Genomic DNA, 21768 nt, shown 5'->3' on the forward strand with positions numbered 1-21768 from the left:
GAACAATCCTCTTTCTTACTTCTGTCTGCTGTCCTTTGTGCAGATTTTTGACTGACAGTCTCAAGACTGAGTAGACTGGAATGGTCTGTGATCATGCTGGTGGTCTTTGATTTGTTTAGTGTTGATGCTGACAGCTGACACCTGCGCTGAAGAGCTGCAAGCACAAAAGGAAGAACCAGGAAGAAGCTGGTTTTATTGACTGAAATTAATCTGTAGTTGAAATATAACCAGAACTACACCATTGGTGGCTTTGTCCATTTCTGTTTCATATATGCGCAGGTTGAGGCATTACTTTTTCATGAGGTAGAAATAATACCTGTGGTACAAGTTTTCTTCACTAAGGATCTTTAGATCTTCACAGGAGTCAAGTAATCCATATCTGATTTTATAGATCATGTATTTAGTAGTTATCACTTGAAATGTGACCCTGACCCTATTTTGGAATTTAAATGGAATTGGAGGGAAGTAGCAGGTACCACTTATGAGCTCTTTGTTTCTATTATATCCATATAAGTATTATGCAGATTTTGTGTCTGTTTTCAAATCTCCCTGACAAACTGTTGTTATTTTCCTATTGGTTCTTCTCTAGCTGCTGGAAGAAAGAATCACACATCCTCCAGGGAAGAAACTTATGCAAGAGAGAATGTGAAATTATCTGTATTTAAGAAGCTTGCCACTGTAGTGTGACAAACTGAGATAAATGTTCCTCTCATTCTCTTCAGCTCTTTGCAAAGCACTTTAAACAAAGGTTGGTAACCCTTTAGGAAAGAGCTGGCAGTTCATATCCACCTGCTGAAGTACGTGTGCAGAAGTTTGGAAGTATAGGGTGGGATTCACGTGGAGTAAGAGACTAGATAATCATTTTTAGCGGAAATGGGGTTAGGTATAGAGTCCTAGGTGCCATTGTGACATCTCAATTCTTACTGTTATAAAGCGTTAAAATCTTATGCAGTTGTGAGAAATGCCGTGATGCATATGTGTAGTGTTGTTGGTGCCATTATATCTTAAAGAGTGTAATGTATATAGACAATGTATTTTTAGCTCTGCCAGTGTTGCCCTAGTTGCACTGAGTTTGTAGAGGACTTAATCTGCTTTCAGAATAGTGCTGGCAGCTTTTGTACTTCCGTAGCTGCCTGGGAGCCCTAATCACAGATGAGGTGTTAACAAAGGAGGAAATCAGTGTTGTAATAAGCTTTGAATCTCTAAAATGAGAAAAGACAAGTGAATATAGATAGAGAAGGAAATAATGCTGATCGGCAAAATATATAGGGGGTTCAACATAGTCTCACCATTGCCAATTTCCTGAAAACACCAAACAGGAAAAGAAGAGTGTATGAGGGGGTTGGAGGGTTCATTTTTTTGTTGTTGTTGTTGATTTAAAGGAGGATTATGCACTAATTCTGGTGATACTCCCTTTGGAGAATACTTCCCATATACCTGGGCACTGTGGAGAATGTGTACAAGTGCTTGTTTGGAAAATTCAACAGATGGATGATGGCAGCTGGTATTATGAGCTAGCAATCAGTTATGATAGTGGATGAGAGCTGAAAGGCTGCAGAAGTCTTGAAAGAGGAGACAAGCAAATCTGGTGTGATAAAGGAGGAGAGTTTGCTGCTGGGATGATGTGGTTAAAGTCAGAGACTCGGAAAGTGATCCTGTCAGCAGCTTTCAAAATAGATGCCAAAAATGGCTTTGTGATGGCCGCAGAGGAGCATGCAGTAATACTGATTTTTAACAGTTAAATCACAGTTATCTAACTTTAGGGCCTTTTTTTGTTTGTTTGTTTAAAAGACCAATATTTATTCTAAACTCAGGATGAAAAAATAGTTTTTCCTATTCCCTACCAGTTTAGGTAACGGTAAGTTTCCTATTTTGTAATCATATATTTCCTAATTTTTTAAATGCCTATGTTTTGGGTGAAAGAGAACAAGGGAAGAATTTTTCTGTTGCTTCTTTTATTAGAGATAAAAGAATCTTTGCATATAACAGGTAAAATAGAATCAGATCTATGACTTAAATTGACAGTGTTGTTTCTAAAACGCTTTAAAGTTAATATGGCAGTTCAGTACTTTTGTTTTTAGGAATTGTTTAACTAGTCAAACTAAACAACAAAAAATTTGCATTTTACCATCTGACCAAAGAAATTACTTTTCAAGGTGAGTAACAGAACAAATGAGGAATGCATATATGACAGAGTTAAATCTGAATCTTTGTTGTTCTTAATTTGTATCCTATCCTTTATATTCTTTCCTAGATAGTTCTAAAGTGTAAACAAAATTAATAATTTCTTTTCACACTATTGCTGTTCTTTTTGCTATTGTAGTATTTACAGCATTGAGGTTAGACTGTTTTGAGGTCTAATTGCAAGCTACATTTGTGAATTTTATTCTGAGGGTGAGCTTTAATTCCCATTGCTAGCACCAGAGCTGATGATGTTCAGTGTTCCCAAGATTCAACTTTTTTTTTCTGATTGTGTTCAAAATTATGGGGAATCTGCTCACCTTGTTAAAAAGCAAGTAGGAGGTCATTGGAAGGACAAGATAAATCTTGCTAGTTAAGAGTACAAATTAAACCAAGCTTCCTCTAAAATGTAACCCTATTTGATTCAAGGCTAATGTCAATATGAAGGCAGTGGGCTTTTTTTCAACCGTTGCATGTGTAGGTTGAAGCTGTTCATTGAACCTACCCCACTTTGGCTTTGTAAAAAGCCACTGCTTTCTTCAACTGTGAGACAGCAGTTAGAGTTGCCAAGAGCTCCAGAAAAGCAAGTGGTTAGCAGTCTCATGCACTCCCAGGGAAGCAAGACTTGGGGGTCGTGTGGTACAAGGGGTGTCATGATTGCTGTGGAAACCTGTGGACGTGGGGGTGGCCATCAGCGACACTTCCAGTGTGGTAAGTGCGGCTCTATAGGCAATCATGGAGTGTCCTCTGTCCTGAAGATAACTTCATGCCTACGCCTGAGCTTTGTTAAAGAGCTCTCTAGCCATAAACCTCAGTTTTGACTGTGAGACTGAAAAGTGCCTTTAATTTAATGGCCATTTTTCTGATTAGGTTTGCTTTTTGTCTTATTAATAGACTTGGATCTTCTGTCTAATAAACAGACATGAGTCATCTGAAGTTGTTTGCAGCTACGCTGAAGTGGCATGGCATTAAACTTCTGGAAAAGCATGATATAGCCAGAAAGGTATTTTTCCATGGCCAACGATATGTTTCATCAGGAATCTCAGAACCGTTCCTGAGTGGGAGTAATTCCAGTTATGTGGAGGAAATGTATTATGCATGGCTTGAAAACCCTAAAAGTGTGCATAAGGTAAGTCTAAAAGTTCACTGAAAATTATATTATTAGGTTGAGTGGAATTGATTTTTTCTATTTTTAACTTTCTTTATAAAAGTCCAGAGAAAGGTTTTGTATGAAATGAAAAATATGAAACTAATTTCCTGCATATTGATTGTTATAAGATCTGATGTTACAGCAAAGCAAAAGTACAGAGGAGCCACAGGCATGGTGAACTTGGCTAAAAGAGTGAGAAGTCCAGACTAGCAATAGTAAGCTGCTTAGTAACTTTCAGAATTCTTCTATGGAATGGACATTGAAGAAGTCTGTTAAGTAAGTAATTAGATCCTGAGGAACACCCAAGAAGTAAAATGCTTTTAATATTTTGGTTTACTTATCCCCTGATATAACCATATTACAATATGTTATAATTAAGTAGTATATATATTTGTTGGTACTTCTAAACTGCTTAAAGATGATGAATGTTCAGTTCCCTTCCCTTAGGAAGTTATAATCTTAAAACTGAATCTGAAGTTGTCAAGAAAGCCAGAAGTATTTTGTTCAGTGCCTCTCTCCAGGCTACATGCACTTTTTTTTTTTTTAACTTTAAATCATATTTCCTAAATCCTTCCTTGTGGGGAAAATACATGGACTTGTTTTTTATTTCTAACAGGTTTTCTGCTGACAATAAAGACTCTCTTATGGTGGTACTTTTATATTAAGAAGTTGATGAAAAGTCCAATAAAGTCTAAGATAGACAAGACAGTCATCTTCTATAGAAGTAGTGCAAATTGTGCCCTGGTTGTTTTAGCAAATTTGTTGTGTGTTCCTTTATTCTTGGGGCAAGTATATCAAAATGTCACTTAGAAGTTGGTGCTTTAAGTCTGATAATCTGTTTAAAGAGTGAGGAAGCGATGCACATTGAGGGGAAAAAATGGATACCAAAATAAGGGTCTTGTTTTTCCGTATGAATTTAATTCTGTTGGAAGGCAACATACATACAATGACAACTTTGAAGAGTGCATGTTATTCACACAAGAGGTACATCCCAGCCTTTTGTGTTATGCCTGAGCTTGAAACTGAAGAGACCTTTTCCAGGGTTGGCTCCTTTTCTCACCTTGTCTGTCTTTGATTTCTCTTCATGTACCTGCCAACTAAGTTTCCAAATAGTGTAGAGCAAGGCAGCATGTTGTGTGAATGCATTAAATTAATTTCTGAGAAGCCCTCAGCACGTTTGTTCTGCGAGTCAATATTAACCCTTTATTGTAAGGGCACTGAAGGAATGAACTAATGTATTAGTAGTGTGTGGGGCGACACCTTGTTTTTGCTTTTTTTTCTTTAAGTTACATGGACTTGTGACAACCTTCTTTCCTTTAGGAAGAAGGGAATTTCTTGTTCAATCCCTTTACAGCTGAATGACTTTTGCTGCTGTGAAGTCTGATTTTTGTTTTAATGGGACATAAACCTTAATAAATTACATAAATGTTATGCTGTTAAATCAATCATAAGGCAGTAGATTAGGACTGCTAGAGTCGGGATCTCTGCAGGAAGGAAGCTCGAAGACTTCCTTCAAGGATAGTGGGAAGGGGGAAGGGAAGGGGAAAGGGAAGGGAAGGGAGAGCCACTGCCAGGAGCTGATGGCGGTGCTGAAGGCGATGCTCCTGTGCCCACGGCAAGCTGGGCCTCGGGGCAAGCGGTGTCCTCCGCTGAGGCAGGAAACTTTCCTGACACAACCACCCTAGGACGGAAGACAGAATTCTGTTAAAGGTGGTCAGTTATTCAGGGTGTTCTGGCCCTGCTCATTATTTTGCTGATACTAGGAGGTGAATGGACATGGTAAAAATCCTGCTGACGGACTGTCCAATTCATCTGGCAGGTCTAGCGCAGTTAAGGGGCAGTTTCTGAAGAGGGAATACAATTTGTAGTTTGAATAGCAACTGATAAATTAACAGAAGTGCATTGACAGAGGAATGTAGACGTGCTGGCTGACTAGTGTGTGGCCCAGAGAATGTATCCCAAGTAATTCAAGATGTATTTTGGAAATGTGTGAATTCTTTTCCAGGTTAAGCATATCCCAACATAATGAATTGAAGTGAATTCATTATATGTCTGGTTTATGAGGCTTAAAAGGATATGATTGATGAAAATTATGAATTGCTTCACAAGTATCCTTGCCTAAAAAATTGGGTTTGTTCCAGTCTGAAAAGGGGGTGGGGGGGGGAGGCAGTTGTGATTAATCTGGCTTTGATTCACCAAAGAATTTCATTTTTAGTTTCTTGAAAGCCACCTCCTTTCTTCAGCTAAAAACTGTAAGTACTCCTGAAAGATTTTTGACTGACAGAAATTGTTCAACTTGGGCTTTTAAAATAATACTAATAAAACAAGCAAAAAGTGTTGAGAATTCAGGTCACCCTGTGTATTCTTAAATATACAGAAAAATGCATACCATAGTTTCATGGCTCCAGAGGAAGTTGTGAATTCATCATTCTGCCACAGAAAATTGTGGGAATGTAGGAAAATCATGACGAGAGACCTACAGCTTGTGTGGTGTTAGTTATAGTTGTTAACATTTTCAATCTCTCTGCAGGCCACTCGTATTTTATTGTATTATCCGATATGCCCCATCATGGTTTAGAGATCTAATCTATGTTAGGCTTTTAGACATTACAATAAGTCAATAAATATTTTTCTTCCTTGTGTTCCTGCTGTTTCCTCTTCTTGGATATCTCCTGCTTATTGGAGGGAATGTGCCTCCTAGTTGATGAGAGGAAGTGTTTATTGTTCTTGGGCTTTTAAAATCCTACTTTATTCACTTTCACTTAGAAACTCCAATTAATCAAGCCTCCTCAAATTATTTCTCTCTCAGAAGATTTTATTGGACATCTGTTTCCATATATGCATATTAAAAGCTGCTGTTTGAAATGTGGCTGTCATGTTCAAGTGAACACATTCAGTGTTACTGGTGTTTGTCCTATAGATCTCTCCTTTCTTTTTGTACCACAGTTGTATATCTAGGAATACATATCTGTATCCAGAGGACCTTTTATTCCTTTGTGTAAATCCATTCCTGATGATTTCCTGCTTTTCCTTGTCTTTTGTATTTCCTTTCCTTAAAGTAGCCAGAACAACAATCAGAATAAAATGACATGGGCTCTGAAAAAGGCATCATTATTTTTGCTCGGAGTGTGGTGTCAGGGCCATAGATCATAACAGAGAAGCTTGACAAGGCTCAGTTATTACTATCACAAGATTAATTACAAAACTGCATGGTTGGATATTGAGTACATGATGCCTACCATGTTATACTATATGCAGCCACTCTACCGTGAGTGTGTAATCACTTCCTCATTCTGTGTACTTGGAAAAAGGGTTTTTCTGGCTTTGGCTTTTTGTTTCTTTTTTCACAACTAATGATGTAGTGATTCTCACTTTGTGTTTTCTAAGGCTTTACTGTCCTCACTATAGTTGATATATATTATAATGTCACTAGAAAAAACAAACCTTCAAGATAACTAATACATTGCTTGTTCTTCTATGTGTAGTGCTGTTTATTGTATGAGAGTAAAATATTGTCGCTGAATCAGTTGAATTATATTAATTCGGAAATTAAAAACAATATTAATTACAAAATAAATTTGCTGACTAGAAGAAGAAAATAGAGGAATGTATCATGTATCACTATGTCAATTTATTTAATCTCTTTTTTTTCCAAAGAGGTATTTTAAAAAAAAATCTGTTGCAAGTCTCCTCTTCATATAATTCCATTCTAAACCCCAAACCTGTGGTGCTACCCTTTTCTTAAAGAACTTTACTCATTTAGTTGAGAAACCTCCAGATTTGTGGGTCTTTTGTCTGTTCAGTCACATGGCAAGTGCTGTTGCCAAAAACTGACATTGATACACAAGACTTGAAGACTATAATCTGGTATCAATCTTGAAAGACACTACAGAAATTTTTAAAGGCTTTGATGGATGTGTGTCTAGAAAAAACTAATTTTCTATAGCCAAATGATGTATTTTCCCTCCCCTCTGATTAAATGTCAAGCCTGCTCAACAAATCAATACGTTCAAAAATATGATAGGAAAAAATAGTGTGGGTTCCTTCTGTCCCAGCTGGCTGCATCTTCAGATGTAAACATTCTGAAGGTATTTCTTTGTATTTGTGAGTTTGCCTGAAGCAAGGGTGCTATGCTTATTCTCCTTAAACATGTAGCTTGTTGGGCAAATCTATTTGGGTTGTGTTAGCAGCTGTCCCAGCAGACTGCTTGTCCAAAAACACATTCAGCTGTTTCAGGCCTGTACTCTGATAACTTTTTTTATGTCGAAATCCAAAACTTTTGACACAACAAAGGAATAGTTGTGTTATGATCATCATTTTCTGTGGAAAAATTGAGGAAGGAACCTTAACATAAACAAAGATATTCTTTGTTAAAATTATGTATGAAAAGTGAATGTCAGATTTGTCATGGTGATTGGCCAAATGTGTATTGAGAACTTCTTAGTTTAATCAAAATTAGTAACTGTATACTGCAGAAATAATACCTTCAGTCTAAGTAACCTTAGTTGTACCACATAGAGGCTGTTGCTAGTTAGCACTGCAAACTGTCAGATTAGGTACTGTACAGGCATAGAATAAAAATACTGTTCTTAATTTAGAGTAAGAAGATGTATACAGAGAGCATCAAAGAAAATGCAGTTATGGTTCTTGTAGACCACTTACAGAATATTGTATAAATGCAGGCTTCTAATCTAAGCTAGGCTGGTAAGGTGTCAAGGGAAGAAGAATATAGGAAATAGGCATAAGTGGGAGAAAGAATGAACTCTTCACCAGCATGGCAGGAACTGACCACCAAGCATGATCCGACTGCCTCAATTTACCACATATAAACATTAGCCTAAAGTTTAGATCAATTCTGCCTAAGAACAGGTTTCGTAGATTTGTAGGTTGAGAGGTGCCTTAGAGGAATGTTTCTCTGACATTGGCCTCATGCTCATGGTGAGGTTCCTGCCTGCAGGTGCCATAAGACAACCCCCACCAACTTCCACAACTTAATCGTGGAAAGCTGGGCAAGGTTTAGCCCTCGTAGGTTGGCCCTCTCTTAGTGAAAACTTGCAGAAGTTTCAATAGGAAGACTCTTTTTGTTAATGAAAATAAAATAATATAATATCAACATGACAGATATAAGTTTTTAAAATTGTAATTCCTTTGCTGTATTTCATAATGAATATGTTAAGTAAAGTTCTTTAAAAATCAATTCTTTGGAATACTTATTGTCTTTCCTGGAACTGGTTCCTTGAAATCTGTTAGTTCCCAGCACATGGTGAGGGTGAATAACATGCACTGTAGAAAGTGAGATTTAACTTGCTCAGTTCTTCTGCTCCAGAATCAGAGGAACTAGATAAGAATAGTTACAAAGCTTTGGTCTTTCTGAGGGATAGGCAGGGGAGACTTAACACTATCTGTATCTAAATCAGCATCTAGAGGCAAACATCTGTGAGTGGCTGACTGGAGTAGATGACAAGGTGAGAACTTGAACTTGGCAGGAACAAAACATTTGTATAGAGGGACTGGAAGCCAAGTTTTTATTGCATCTTTTTCCTTCTCCTTGCAATATTCTTAAAATAAGATGAACCAGTTTGCTACAAGTATTGCATGTGGGCCTGTCTCAGAGGGAAAGTATCTTCCACAATTACCAGTATGATGAAACACCAGATGAAAGAATTGGGAAAGACTGACTGTAACACCTCCACAGAGGACTGTGGTCTTTAATAGATATTGCTGTTTGAAGGGACAGGACCCTGTCAAACCAGTCTCTGCTAATTTAAAGGTAAATCTGTTCTGCTGCTGCTGTCTATTGGCATCAATGTATTTAGTGCCATTCTAGCTTGGAACAGTGGCTACCTTATTAAAATAGAAATTGTTCAAGAAAAAATGGATTTGGGCATGTGTGAAGGAAGTGGCTTATGTAAAAGTGCAGGTGGAAATAAAAGAATCTTTCATTTGTTGTGATTCAATTTCCAAAATACTTATTTGTCTAAAGTTAAAACCTGCAGCTGAAATCAGGAACATAATTTCTTTCATAGTAAGATAACCTGAGCTAGTGAAGAAAGGATCTTACACCAAACACCTCACTTGGCAAAACTGTAATTGTTTTTAAACCGTTTCTTCAAGAAAGGCTGTTCAGTACTGATTCTGAGTTACCATATTCATTGCATATCTTGAAGTATCATGAGTTCTTTAAATATGATTAAAGGAATGGATTCATTTTATTAAGGTTTTCAATTTTGTAGGCTAGATCTTTACCAGTGACATAATGTTATACCCATTACTGGTTGCCTGAATAAACATCAGAGTTAAAAAGGGCTGGGTGAATAACATACTAATATGCTTTGTATTCACCTATGCTGGAGAGCTTTTCCCTGAACAAACTCTGCACTAGAAAGCAGAAGAAAATGGTTCTGTGTAAATGAAAACGTGGAGTTGCTACAGAGGTGTGGACGTATCCACGCTCTTCTGTTGCTGGCTACCATCAAATTTAATGCCGTAATGTAATGAGGTACCATCTGTGGCTTGTGTATGTAGCTGCTGGTTTTGGTTGTAGCTTTTCTTTGAGATAATTAATTTCCTTTCTTCCTTCCTTCTCCATACACGTCTAGTCCTGGGATTTGTTTTTCCGAAATGCTAATGCTGGCCAAGCGTATGACCCACACTTACCAGATCAGTTAGAAAGAAAGGCATCATTTCTTCAGAGCCATGGCCTAGCCCAGACACCGGGTAAAGCTGAGAAACTTGTTGAAGATCACCTTGCTGTGCAGTCTTTGATAAGAGCATACCAAGTAAGTATACTTCTGGTAGTTTTGGGAGGGCATCTTCTTTGCAAACAACCTATTTTTTTTTCCTTTTTATGTCCTTGTTTATCTTCTGTTCTTTACTTCTGTCTCTTGTCTTGCTCCAGATTTTAAATACCTTGAACTAGACAGTCTTGTGTTCTCCGTACAGGGTCTGAACACTGAGGTCCTGGATTCAGACTGGGATCCCAAAGTGTTATTGCGCCTGTCACGCTATGAAGGTTCGATAGTAACAACTGAGACAGTAATGTAACAAAAAGAATGTTTATTTCCTCACGCAAGCTCTTGGATTAGTAACGTCCATTAAAATAATGTGATTACCAATTTAGAAAGGATAACGCAAAACTGTTGGTTACTGCGCTATTAATTGGAAGCACTGCTTATCCCTACTTGAAAGCTAGCTTGTTCACTCTCTTAGTGACAGGACTCTCAGCCTCAAGGAGTCACCTTAACCCAGCGTCCCAGGAAAAAGGGAGGGGGGGATACTCATGGTCCAACCGGAGAGGATGGTCAGGTCACATTCCCGTCCCTGCTCAAACTCTCTTAGCTTCCAAGTCTCTTCTTATACAGCTGGGGCTCTGGGCAAACACTGCTTTTGCTGACCTCTGCGAGTTTCACAATCACAAGACTGTTTGCTTGGAAAGACCCTGCTAGCAGGCAAGACCACAACACCTCCGTATCGCTTCTGCCCTCCCTGGGGGTCCATGCAGATTCCAGGTGGCAGACTTCAGTCTTGTTAATTCTTCTGTTCCACAGCCTTGCGTGTATCAGTTCTTGTGCATATCAATTGGCAAACTTCTTCAGTCCTGTTAAGTCTTCACTCCCTCGTCAGCACCTCTGGCTTGGCAAACTGAGGGTTCAGGTTACCCACAGCACTGATGCTGGTCGTCTGACCTAACCTGGCCCTGCCGCTTCAGCTGAACGGTTGGAGCCCTGGGGTGCCCACCACCTCGGCTTGACTCCTCCACATGCTTGCATGGAAGCTCTTTACGCAGCTAGAGTGGCATGCAAAGGGAATGTGAATCTATTGATTTCTGCCCGTTAACTGAGTGCAGGAGCCTAACGTGTCACATCTTAGCCATTGCTGCTCACTTGACTGTATTAAGATTTTTTTTTTTTTTTTGGTCTCTAATTCAGTAAATTGTGAGATCAAAGTGGAAAACTAAGTAGTAGTTATTGAAAATATTTTGCTTCATATGAAGAGAGTTGTCCTGGATATATAGTGATATCGTCTGAAGCAGTGAAATCAAATGAATGTTCTGATGTGTGCAGTGAATTGTGAACTTTTACCTGTCTTCGACAGTGAACTTTTCCCTGATCCAAATCAGGGAAAGCTTGTGTTATGGTTCTAAATGTACTACCTTTTTGAAGAAAGGAGGAAATGTGCTTGCCTTCTCATGCTAAGTTAGTGTGAATTCTTGAGAATGCTGATTTTGGCAGGCTTATAGGTAGAAGAAGAGAGAAGAAATGATGAATTGAGAGGAATGTGAATTTTGGGAGGCTGAAAGTACTGAGTTTGGGTCAACTTGGAATTTCTTCTAGAGAAATTGTTTATCAAAGTTGACTTTGTTTCACACTCAGTTTTTTTTAACCCTTTTATTGAATTAAGAAATTAAAGTTTAATTTCCTTTTTTTCCTAAAAGAAAAAGGAATTTGGAAGTGTCACAGTGTTTTTGGCTTGATGTTTTCTAAATGTAAAACAAATTTTAACATTTTTATTTAAATGCATGTTTAATATCTTAATTTCAAAAAAAGGTTAAAAAAACCCCACAACCCTGTGCATGAAACAAAAACCAACCATTTAGATCTGGGTTGAGCAAATGTTTCAGTTTGATTTTTAAAATGAACATTTTAAACTTTTTTTAAATAACTGTAATTTCCCAAGAAGTTTGCTACAGTTTGACTCTACAGATCTGTTCTGCTCAGCTGTAAGAATTGTTAACTCCTATTTGCTATGATCAGAGGAATGGAAGAAGTTATTTATTTATTTTTTTTTAACTTTTCTGTACACTATGTTGTCACTACTGAGCCACATATTTACCCTTATAATTTAACTGTTGGGGAGATATTAATGACTGGAAAGATTTGTGAATATAGAGAAAACATGAACTTTGCTTAGAAATGTCTATGCAAGAAACAAGCACTTCAGCCCATTCACTTTTGCTTGCTATAAAACTTTTTTGAAGAATTAGAAAAAATCACAGAACCTTAGGCTGCTTTGCCACCATTTACTTGAAAATTGTTCAGGGATTGGTATTTTATTTCCTATATTTGAAAGTGTGCATTATTTGACTGAAGTGATAGAGTAGAAACGTCTCTATAAAAGGCAGGCACCTATGCGTCTGCGACAAACATTGAAAGGGGTTTACCTAAGGCAACTGTCTGTTTTTAAAGGTATTTAATAGCCTTTAAATTCACCACTGAAGGGATACAATAGATTTGTGACCTTCCTTCCTTCGAGAATGGAATGGAATGGAAAAGGATGCAGAATTTTCATTTCTCAAACCTGTCAGTGTTTTATGGTTTTTGTGGTAAACTGCTTTGTGGTCTGTTGAACTGGTTTTCTGGAAAGGCAGTTAATCTATTGCTTTTTCTAATGTAGGGAGCTGGGCACACTGAAAGAGGGATTTCCAGTGAAATTTGTGTGCTTAACAAAAATGAGCTTAAACACAGATGTTTCCAAGTTAATTTCTTGATTCTTCTTTTATAACGTGCATTTTTTTGCATCTGTGTTCAGAAGACATGATTTTAAAGTCTAGTTTCAGGTAGTCTGTGCTTGCAGTTAGTTGAATTTGTAGCAATTGATGAAGTTTTTCCATGCCTGAGTTTTCACAAGAATGATTTCTACTTTGTGCAGTTGTTACCGTTTTCAGTATCCATTGAAAAAAAGGAAGGGGGGTTGTTAGAAGACAAGGAAATATGATGCAACCAGTGTATATCCAGGTGGCTGGATATACTGTTCTGGCTGTAATCAAGCAAGGTTCAGAGATTACTGACCCCTCTCTCAGTTCTGCAAGCACAACTGTAAGTGGAGTTGCTCCTAGCCAGTTTCTGTCAAATAATGTTGATTAGATTAAGCAGGTTTAGTGTTTAAGCTAGGTAAGGGTGCTTCTTTACCCTCTTTCCCATTTGTTTCATACTGACAGAATAAGGTTAGGAAGTGATTTTATATACATTTGTACTAGCATATGTTTCTAGGATGGTAACTTGTAGTGTAAAATGTTAATAAATTACTGAAGATGGGCTAGAGATGATGTCTTCATCAAGAATGGTGTTTCTGACTGCTGCCTGCGCTCTGATGCGTTATGCTCAAGTGAGATCCATGAAATGTGTGGTTGTTTTGATGTATTGATGATGATTATATTTTTTCATTTGCAGCAGAGTCAGAATTAGAATTATAGGTTCTGATTCAATGCAAAACTCTCATGGGTTTTGTCTGATATTTGGCACAAATATGGAGAAGTCTGTCCCACCAGTTCTTGGAGAAGTCTCTGTCCCATCAGTTTCTTGCAGTCTTTGCAAATATGTCAAAAACTTGAACTAGAGGCCAGCTCAAAAGCATACCTGTTTGCACTCTGTCTCTACCTTAAAAAATGAATAAATGAATTGAGGTGTTATTTTGGTGGTTTTTGAGAGGGTGGCATCATCGGTGCTGGCTTGAGGGTTTTGGCTTGGTCCGTCGGAGTCGGTGCATCCTCTGACCATGCGTTTGGCTCCTTTGCATTCCATGTTGAGTATTAGCTTTTAACAAATAAAATAGATCAATTAAGTTGCAATTCACTTTAGCACCTCTGCTAAATATTTACTAATTTGGATGTTACATATCCTTTGTGTTATGTTAGAAAGGCTTTATCTTTCTTTTTTCCCCATCTGTAATAAAAGTTATCATATTGAAAGAAGCTATATTCCTAAAACGTGCTTTCAGAAAATAGTATAGAATAAGACTAATTAGTTCTGCACCACTTTGAATACATGGTAGATCCAGGTAATTTTTCTTACCTGGAGAACAAAACACTGTTTTTTCAAATATGTAGTTGAACTTAGTAATTTTTAAAAACCCATTGTAACAGAGGATTATTGAAAGGGGTTCAAGTATTCTTATTTTTTTTTTTAAGAACTTCTCCAATACTGAATATTTCTTTTTTTTTTTTTTTCCTGTTTTTGTTTAAGTAAGTGCGTTAGTCTTTGAATGTTGATCTCAAGAACATCATCTTTCTGTCAGGAACTTACTTAAACAAAACCTTCATAAGAGAAATAGCAGTGAGAGTCATACAGCATTTGTGGTTTTAGTATTTAGGTGCTAGGTGGAAGTTTTGTTTACAGCCTCTTGAAGTTTTGAGGATTTGAGTTTGCATGGGGAAAATGTGGTTCCCCTCATCCCCCTTTTTTTAATGTGTTGGGACACTATTAGCATTAAAAAGTTGCAGGATGATCATGAGGCTGTACGAGATGGAATGTGAATACATATGCCATACACACTTTTGCTATAAGACCAGTAATTGCCATTTTATATTGATGCATGCTTGTAAAAATTGATGAAAGTATTAGACATGAACTAGTGTCCTTTTTTCACACTCCCATCACTTTTCCATTCTATACTTCCTCCTACTTAGTTTATAAGCTACGTTTGTTTTGTACCGCCATTCGGCTTGACGTGAGTGAAAGGGCTGTGCGCTTCCTGCCCAGGTGTGATTTGTACTTTCACTTAAATCTTGGCATGACTTGCCCCATAGACTGTCATTGGAAACTGCAGGCTAGGATGTCTTTCACTGACCCACTCCTGAGGATGAAGGGCAGGTCTTTAGCCTCTCTAAACAGCAACCATAAATTGGCATTCAAGATTTTTGTCTTTGTATCTAAAGTGTTCTGGTTTCCTTTTTAAGATACAACAAAAATAACAAACAGTCATAGCTATGTTACTCTGTTTCCTTTCATTTGTGGCTTCTAAACATCTCTTCTGACACTGCGATTGGTGAAATGGTACACAAAACCCTCTTGAGGTGTTAAGGATGGTATAGTGTTTTATGAAGTGATGCCTCTATCAAAATAATAAGGGACAAACCCCTTCAATTCTGGAAGTGTAAAGCTGAAAAAAAATTAGTTTTATGACTTTCATTAGTTGGAAAATAGGAGAGACTTCAACTTGAGAATATTAAAATACTTATAAAAAATGTTGTTAATGCACAAACCATTGCAATGGCCTGCAAAATATCAACTTTGTTTGCAAGGTGTTATTAATTTTTGTTCTTCACTACACATGAATCTCTAGTAACTGATTTTTATTCAGATTAGTAATATATTTGTATAATATGTCAGGTTGCCCAGAGAGGTTGTAGTGTCTCCATCCTTGGAGAAACTTGAAAACCACCTGGGTGGGGTCCTGGGCAACCTGCTCTAGGTGACCCTGCTTTGAGCAGGGGGGTTGGACTAGATGATCTCCAGAGATCCCTTCCAACCTCAGCCGTTCTGTGATTCTGTGATATTTCTCTTCACGTTAAGTGATCTGGCAAACCAGGAGCAGCATAAAATGTGATTCACATGCATTCCTAAAATGTTCTGCTCTGAAACAAGAAAGAGAAATAATGCAACTGTTTTCCCAAGAGCTGCAAAATGCTTTCCAAATGATAAATCGAACTCTGATACAGTAATACGGTAAATTTCTTTTGATGGCCACACTTGCTGTATTTAGCAATTAATTTTTTTTTTTTTAGCCAGACAGCTTTATGATGCTTTGCAAGTTGCCTATTAGGTATAATACAGTATTTAATTAATTATATATTAGAAAGATTGACAGTGAGTAAACTGTCATTTCCGTTTGTCTGTTTTTGTTCAGTCCGGTTAGGTGAAATCTGCAAACTGCATAAAATTGATAGTCCTATGGGGTATGTATATCAGGGCACAATCTCACAAACTGCACTTGCAGGATATGCTATCCTTAACAGTAAGCACTAGGATAGTCAGAAGGTGTGTAAAAATGAGTCTTTCAGACTAACTCCTGATTGGAATATATGTTATGGTAGATCTCAAGAGGATCAGGATTTAGCACTTAGTGTTACCTTTAAAAATCTGGGAGTCACTTGTGTGAATCCTTTCACCTTGTGAGTCCCACATGGAGATGCGTATCTTTTCCTGACTGAAGAATGGTATGATACAGCAGAAGGGAGGTTTCCCCACCTCGGAATTGGAGCTTGTAGAAGCCGTCTTATCTGGCGTCCTCTTGCTTTCCTGAAACTGGCAGTTCAGAGGGTGTATAGGTTCATACGTGTGTTTTTAAATGTGTTAAATGTATTTTACACAGGAATTCTTTTCTATGGACTAGTCCTGGCAGAGATGTCTCGGAAGGTGTGGAAAATGTTTGCAGAACTATATCATTGTAGTAACAGTCTCTAAGTGTTGTTACTTGGTGTTGGTTTTGTCATCTCCATGGTATGTGTGATCTCCGTTAGACTAGTGATAAGAAATTGCAGAGCTTTGGGACTCTTTCTCTAGACCTTTTCTTCTTTGTTAATTCTTAAAATTGCCCCCTCCCCACGCCAGCTTGATGAGTGTAACCTGTCTTGTAAAGATCAATTCCCCCCCGCCCCTTTTGGCTTTTTTCATCATGGGCAATAATGACTGTTCTGAAATCAGAACATGGCTTTTATTATCTAGCTTGCTGGTAAGGATACATGGGTAGAAAGAAGATAGTTTTGATTTTCTCCAGTTTGAACTGTTGAATCTTATACCTGCTTTTGTATTGTGTAAACAGATCAAATAAGCAAACAGTAGAAAACTAGATTATTGTGTAAATTTTCATGACACTACAGTGCTTAGCGTTAGCTTACCCATATCTGTTGCAGAAATTGTTTGCTAAGTTCCCCTTTTCAGAGTGCAGAGTTATTAAAAAATAACTTGAGATTATGGTATATACTGTATTTTAATTAAAACACAGCTAATCCTGAAGTGTAATATGGCACAATTTTTTACAGGCTTGCTCTTTTGGGTTTTAGAGTTCTTGCTAATACTCTTCCTCCTCCTGCTAATACTGCAGAACAGCCGTAGCTTGGGGAGGTGAGTTCTTTCCTGTTGATGATGCTTGAGACAGAATTGTTTGCATAGTTCCAGTCAGATACACTTTGTGCCGCTGTAAACAATGAGGTGGCACAGATGTTGCCATGGGCATCATTTGGCCTGTCGAAGCTTTATTACTGGTGATTCATAAGATGCAAAGAATCTCAGAGGCCAGGCTGAATTTACAGGGCTGGTGGGTCTAAAAGAAAAAAAGAAAAAAAAAAAGAAAAAAAAAAAAGGCTGTATTTCTATTAGTTTATAAGTGGAATGCATTTTGGTATGTACTCTCCTGCAAATATAGAACATCTGAATAGTCTTTTAACAAGTCATTTCTTATAGATAAGCCACACTTTTACACACTGAGAGTGATTATGAGCAATGAAGCTGCAGTTTATTAATAATTTTCAGAGACAGTTAGTATACTAGCAGTGTGAATGAAATTCTACCCAAGTGATCTGAATGCAGCCTTTAGAAGGAAAATAAGATGGAAAAAACAGTCGTATATTCACCTACATAAAAAACTTTTAATGACCTAATTTGGTATATGAGAAGCATGCACAAGGTGCATTTTGTATATATATAAATCTTTTATTTGTGGCTCTGTTGGACCAATTAGTTATTCCTTCTGTAGCAATGTTACATGTTAATATAAAGCACTAGTCTATAGCAGTTAATGGCTTGTATTGACACCAGTGTTATTAATAAATGACAACTGACTAAATTCCCCATTGATGTATTTAATGTCTTCAACTTCATTCATATCATACATATGAAATTCCCAAACCTTCCTGAATGAAAACTAGGTTGACTGTATTATGGAGGTTACTATCTGGCGTGGAATAGAGCTCATGCAGACTGATCCCTTCACTTGCAGTAGTAATCTTTGTCACCAATCTGTGTTTTAAGTCAGCAGTGCTGTATGTTGGTATCCTCCACCTGCTGGGAGGAGGATTCAGGCAAAAGTACAAGATGATTGAAATAGCAAGTGGTAGAATCTATAGATTAGTCACACTTGCTTAATTTTACCCAGAAAGTTAAGAGTACAATCTTCAAAAGTAATATTTTTCTTTATTTAGACTTTAATGTAGTTCTACTTTAAATTGCATGCTAGACAAAATAAAACCTATGTTCTCATGTGTAGGCAACAGTTTTTAGTAGAGATAGTATACATAACCAGTGGTGTAATGCTGTGGTTATTTTCTGTTCTTGCAGAAAACTTGGGAAACCTGCCCCTCTTGGCATTAACTATGTCTACTTATTTTTGAGTTCATGGATGATCTATGTGCAGTGGAGAGAGATCAGTCTTTATTTTATTTTATCTTATTTTTTTAATCTTTCTCTGACTTTAATTAGCCTGATTGTGTTTTTCATCCATTTTCCTCTTTTTTCAGATTCGTGGCCATCATGTGGCTCAGTTAGACCCCCTTGGAATTTTGGATGCAGACTTGGATTCGTTTGTTCCATCTGACTTAATCACTACAATTGATAAACTTGGTGAGTACACGATACCGTGTCTGAAGAGAGAGGGGAAAAAAAAAAGACTGTTGTCTTCAAAGTTAATAGAAAGAGAATTACAAAAGCAGTTCACTATACTATTCCTATAGAAAAAAAATAATTGTTTTTAATGAAATGATCCTTAAGCATAAATGGTTTTATGACCGACTGGTGGCTTTCCTTTTACTCATATGTTTTGATTTGAGTAACCACTGATGACCACAGAACAAATGAGTGTAACAGTCTCTGTTCTTACCACATTTGAGTGGTACACTTTGTTTGTTTTTGTTTTTTGTTTTTGTTTTTTTGGTAAAAGCAGCTGAAACTTGCTTGTACTCATGTCCTGAGCTTGGGGAACTCTGATAAACTAGATGCTGTTTGGGTAAAAAGATGGTTATTTGCAATGGTCATTTCTCTCTTTTGTTTCATTGGGCTGAGGTGATTGAATAAGGGAAGCTTTCAGGGAAGCTTTTTCCTTTTCAGCTTGATGGTATCACGTAACCTTTTCTCTGAGCTCCTGTAAGGAGGCTCAGATTTCAGGACAACGAAATTTCTACTCTGAAATCACAGGTAAGGTTCCTGTGAATCAACCTTCTGATGAATGATGATTGTAAACACTTTTTTAAAAATACAAAAACTTACTTTTTTTTTTTACTTTTTTTTTTTTTTTAACCACACTGGAATTAATGAGTACATTAGGCCAAGACCTGGTGGTCTAAATTACATTATAGCTTTTTGCTTCGTATTTGTTTTTGGGGATGTCTGAAGGCTAATCAATAGGAAACACAAGCAACAGGTAAGACCTGGATAGAGGAACTTAGTATAAATTTCATACCAAACTTGGAGTCTAGCCTCTGATACTAATCCCTTCTGTAGTGCTTGAAGAAGCCTGTTTGGAGGTATCAGAAGAAAACATGGAAAGTATAGAATTCTTGAACTGTGTGTAATCCAATGATGATGACTTCAGTTTATTGCTGGAAGGGTATAATACACTGTAGTCTGCTTTTGCAGGAGTTATTCTGGTTGCACTGATTTTTTTTTTTTTTTCTCCTGCTCTGCTGCAATAAAGAAATATCTGATTGATTTTCTCTACTATTCAATCTACCTTGTCTGTTTAAAAGGTAACACACTAATTGATAAAGTTGCAGCATCAGTTTTTCTTTGATATGTAGGGAAGCTTTTTGGACCAAACATTAAACACAGTACAAGTAGTAGATAAAACACATTTTGCTTAATTTTACTGTAAGTACATCTACTGCCTCTTTGCTTCTTTGTTTTCTATTTCTGGTGATAGGGAAAGAAGCAGTCCTGGCCCTTGATCATAGAACAGCAGTCAAGCACTTAAGTCTGTAAATAGAGAGGTGCTTACACAAATCAGAGGTTCACTTTGAAGTGTTGTCAGCTTTAATTAGAGGAAAATATCTACTGGAAAATACAATGGACATTTACTGAGTAAATGTAACTTGTTCTCGGATACTGACATCCTTGCAAGTAAGGCTGATGAAATAAATCCTTGAGTTAAGCAAGGTAGAAATAGTATATATTAGTCTGAGACAGATGAAATTTAGAATTGCATTTTGTAACCCCCTCATGCCTTTGATATCTTTGTGGTCTGTAATATTATGACCGTTATTTGTAATTTTAGTAAAGCTTTTTTGAAAGTTTTGCAGTTAAACTGTCCTTAACTAAAAGCCTTTGATTCATAGGGACTATACAATGCTTCAGGAATGCTCACCTCCCCAGATAGGGACATGCTGTTCCCTTCTTTATGTAGAAACAAAAATTCCTCAATTTAAAGGTAGTGATTAACACTATTTTTGATGCTAACATAGTTATTGGCCCTGAAATCAATTTGTGTTAAATGTGGTTAAGTTGAATCCAATAGGCAGAACGCTTTCTCTCACCTATGGCTTTCTTTATAAGCTGGCTTCTACACAGAAATTTACTTGGAAACCCAAGTGTGTTGTCTTCACTTTACTTGCATGAGTCAAGCAAGAAAGCTTTTTGTTCCTCCGGTAAGTGGTGTTATACTAGGGTGTTAAAAGCTGTGGGGCCTGCTGGGAGAAGAGGAGGCAAGGAGACTCTATTAGATGTTCAGAGCATGGGTGATTGTTGGCATGTTGGTACAAATTTCCTTAAACTTTAAAAATTGTTTAGTCCAGAGTGTTGTGACTGGCCAGAAGGGATGATACTGAAACCCTCAGGTGCATAGGAAAAAGATGCTAGAATACTGAATCAGGGAATGTGTCTGAGAATGTACCTGGGGTGAAATTTGAATTTGTGATGGAAACAAAATTTCTAACACAGTGTTGGCACAGCAAGAAGAGAGAAGGATCTTAAATGTTGCCTGGTCTTAAAAATCCAGACCACAACAGCTTGAGTGTTTCAGGCAGGAAATGTGCAAAAAGCCTCTGATGGTACAGAAAGCATTTTGGTATTTGACTTTCCTATGCGTTTTCCTTGTCCTGCCTTCTGGTTTCTGCTAGAAACCTTCTGGCAGGAAGTTTCTTTTAGCAGTTGCTTCTGAAATGCAGCTAGTTATAAGTGTACCTACTGCACAATAGGAGTTCCAGAATTGCCTTCAGAAACTCTTGGAGTTCAAGACGACTTTTTCTCTTTAAACATGAAATGATGCTTCAGTAAATATGCAGTGCTAGAGTACAAAGCACGGATGTTCTGTTTGTGCCCAAATCACTCCTGTGCATGTCCTATTTTTTGCATGACAGCACATGACGAGCCTGTGAAGTCCGAAAGAAAGCAAGGAGAAAAAATATATAGGATGGTAGCACTGCTTTGTTTCAACTGACATTCAGAAAAACTGTCTTTTGCATTATAAAATACAGAAATAATTTGCTCCTGGAAAAACCTATTAAAGTAGGAAAAAATAGTGGTACACAGTGGTGTGTGCACACTTACACAATAGTGGTACACAGACATCTTTTTTGGTCACTCCAGATTTGTCATTTTAAATATAGTATATTTAAATATACTATATTTAAAACACAAAATATGTTATTACTGACAGTGCTGTGTAGTAAAAGTGGTTGCAACACAATCCTATGGCTTGGCTTCTATCGCTCTCTCTATCTGTAGGCATCGCTC

The 21768-nt window shown here is 37.3% G+C and overlaps 1 protein-coding gene across 1 annotated transcript in view; it reads left to right on the top strand.

The window, feature by feature from the left end:
* Window positions 1-712: 712 nt before the first annotated feature.
* The window catches only part of OGDHL (oxoglutarate dehydrogenase L), a 59609-nt gene continuing 38553 nt past the window's right edge, over window positions 713-21768 (top strand). Inside the window, exons 1-4 of the mRNA XM_013961480.2 lie at window positions 713-748; window positions 3076-3310; window positions 9931-10110; window positions 18564-18666. Of these exons, the coding sequence (XP_013816934.1) occupies window positions 3104-3310; window positions 9931-10110; window positions 18564-18666 (490 nt within the window). The 5' untranslated portion in view covers window positions 713-748; window positions 3076-3103. The remainder of the gene's footprint in view (window positions 749-3075; window positions 3311-9930; window positions 10111-18563; window positions 18667-21768) is intronic.

The sequence above is a fragment of the Apteryx mantelli genome, chromosome 7, assembly GCF_036417845.1.
Source record: "Apteryx mantelli isolate bAptMan1 chromosome 7, bAptMan1.hap1, whole genome shotgun sequence".
In the NCBI taxonomy this organism is placed as follows: domain Eukaryota; kingdom Metazoa; phylum Chordata; class Aves; order Apterygiformes; family Apterygidae; genus Apteryx; species Apteryx mantelli.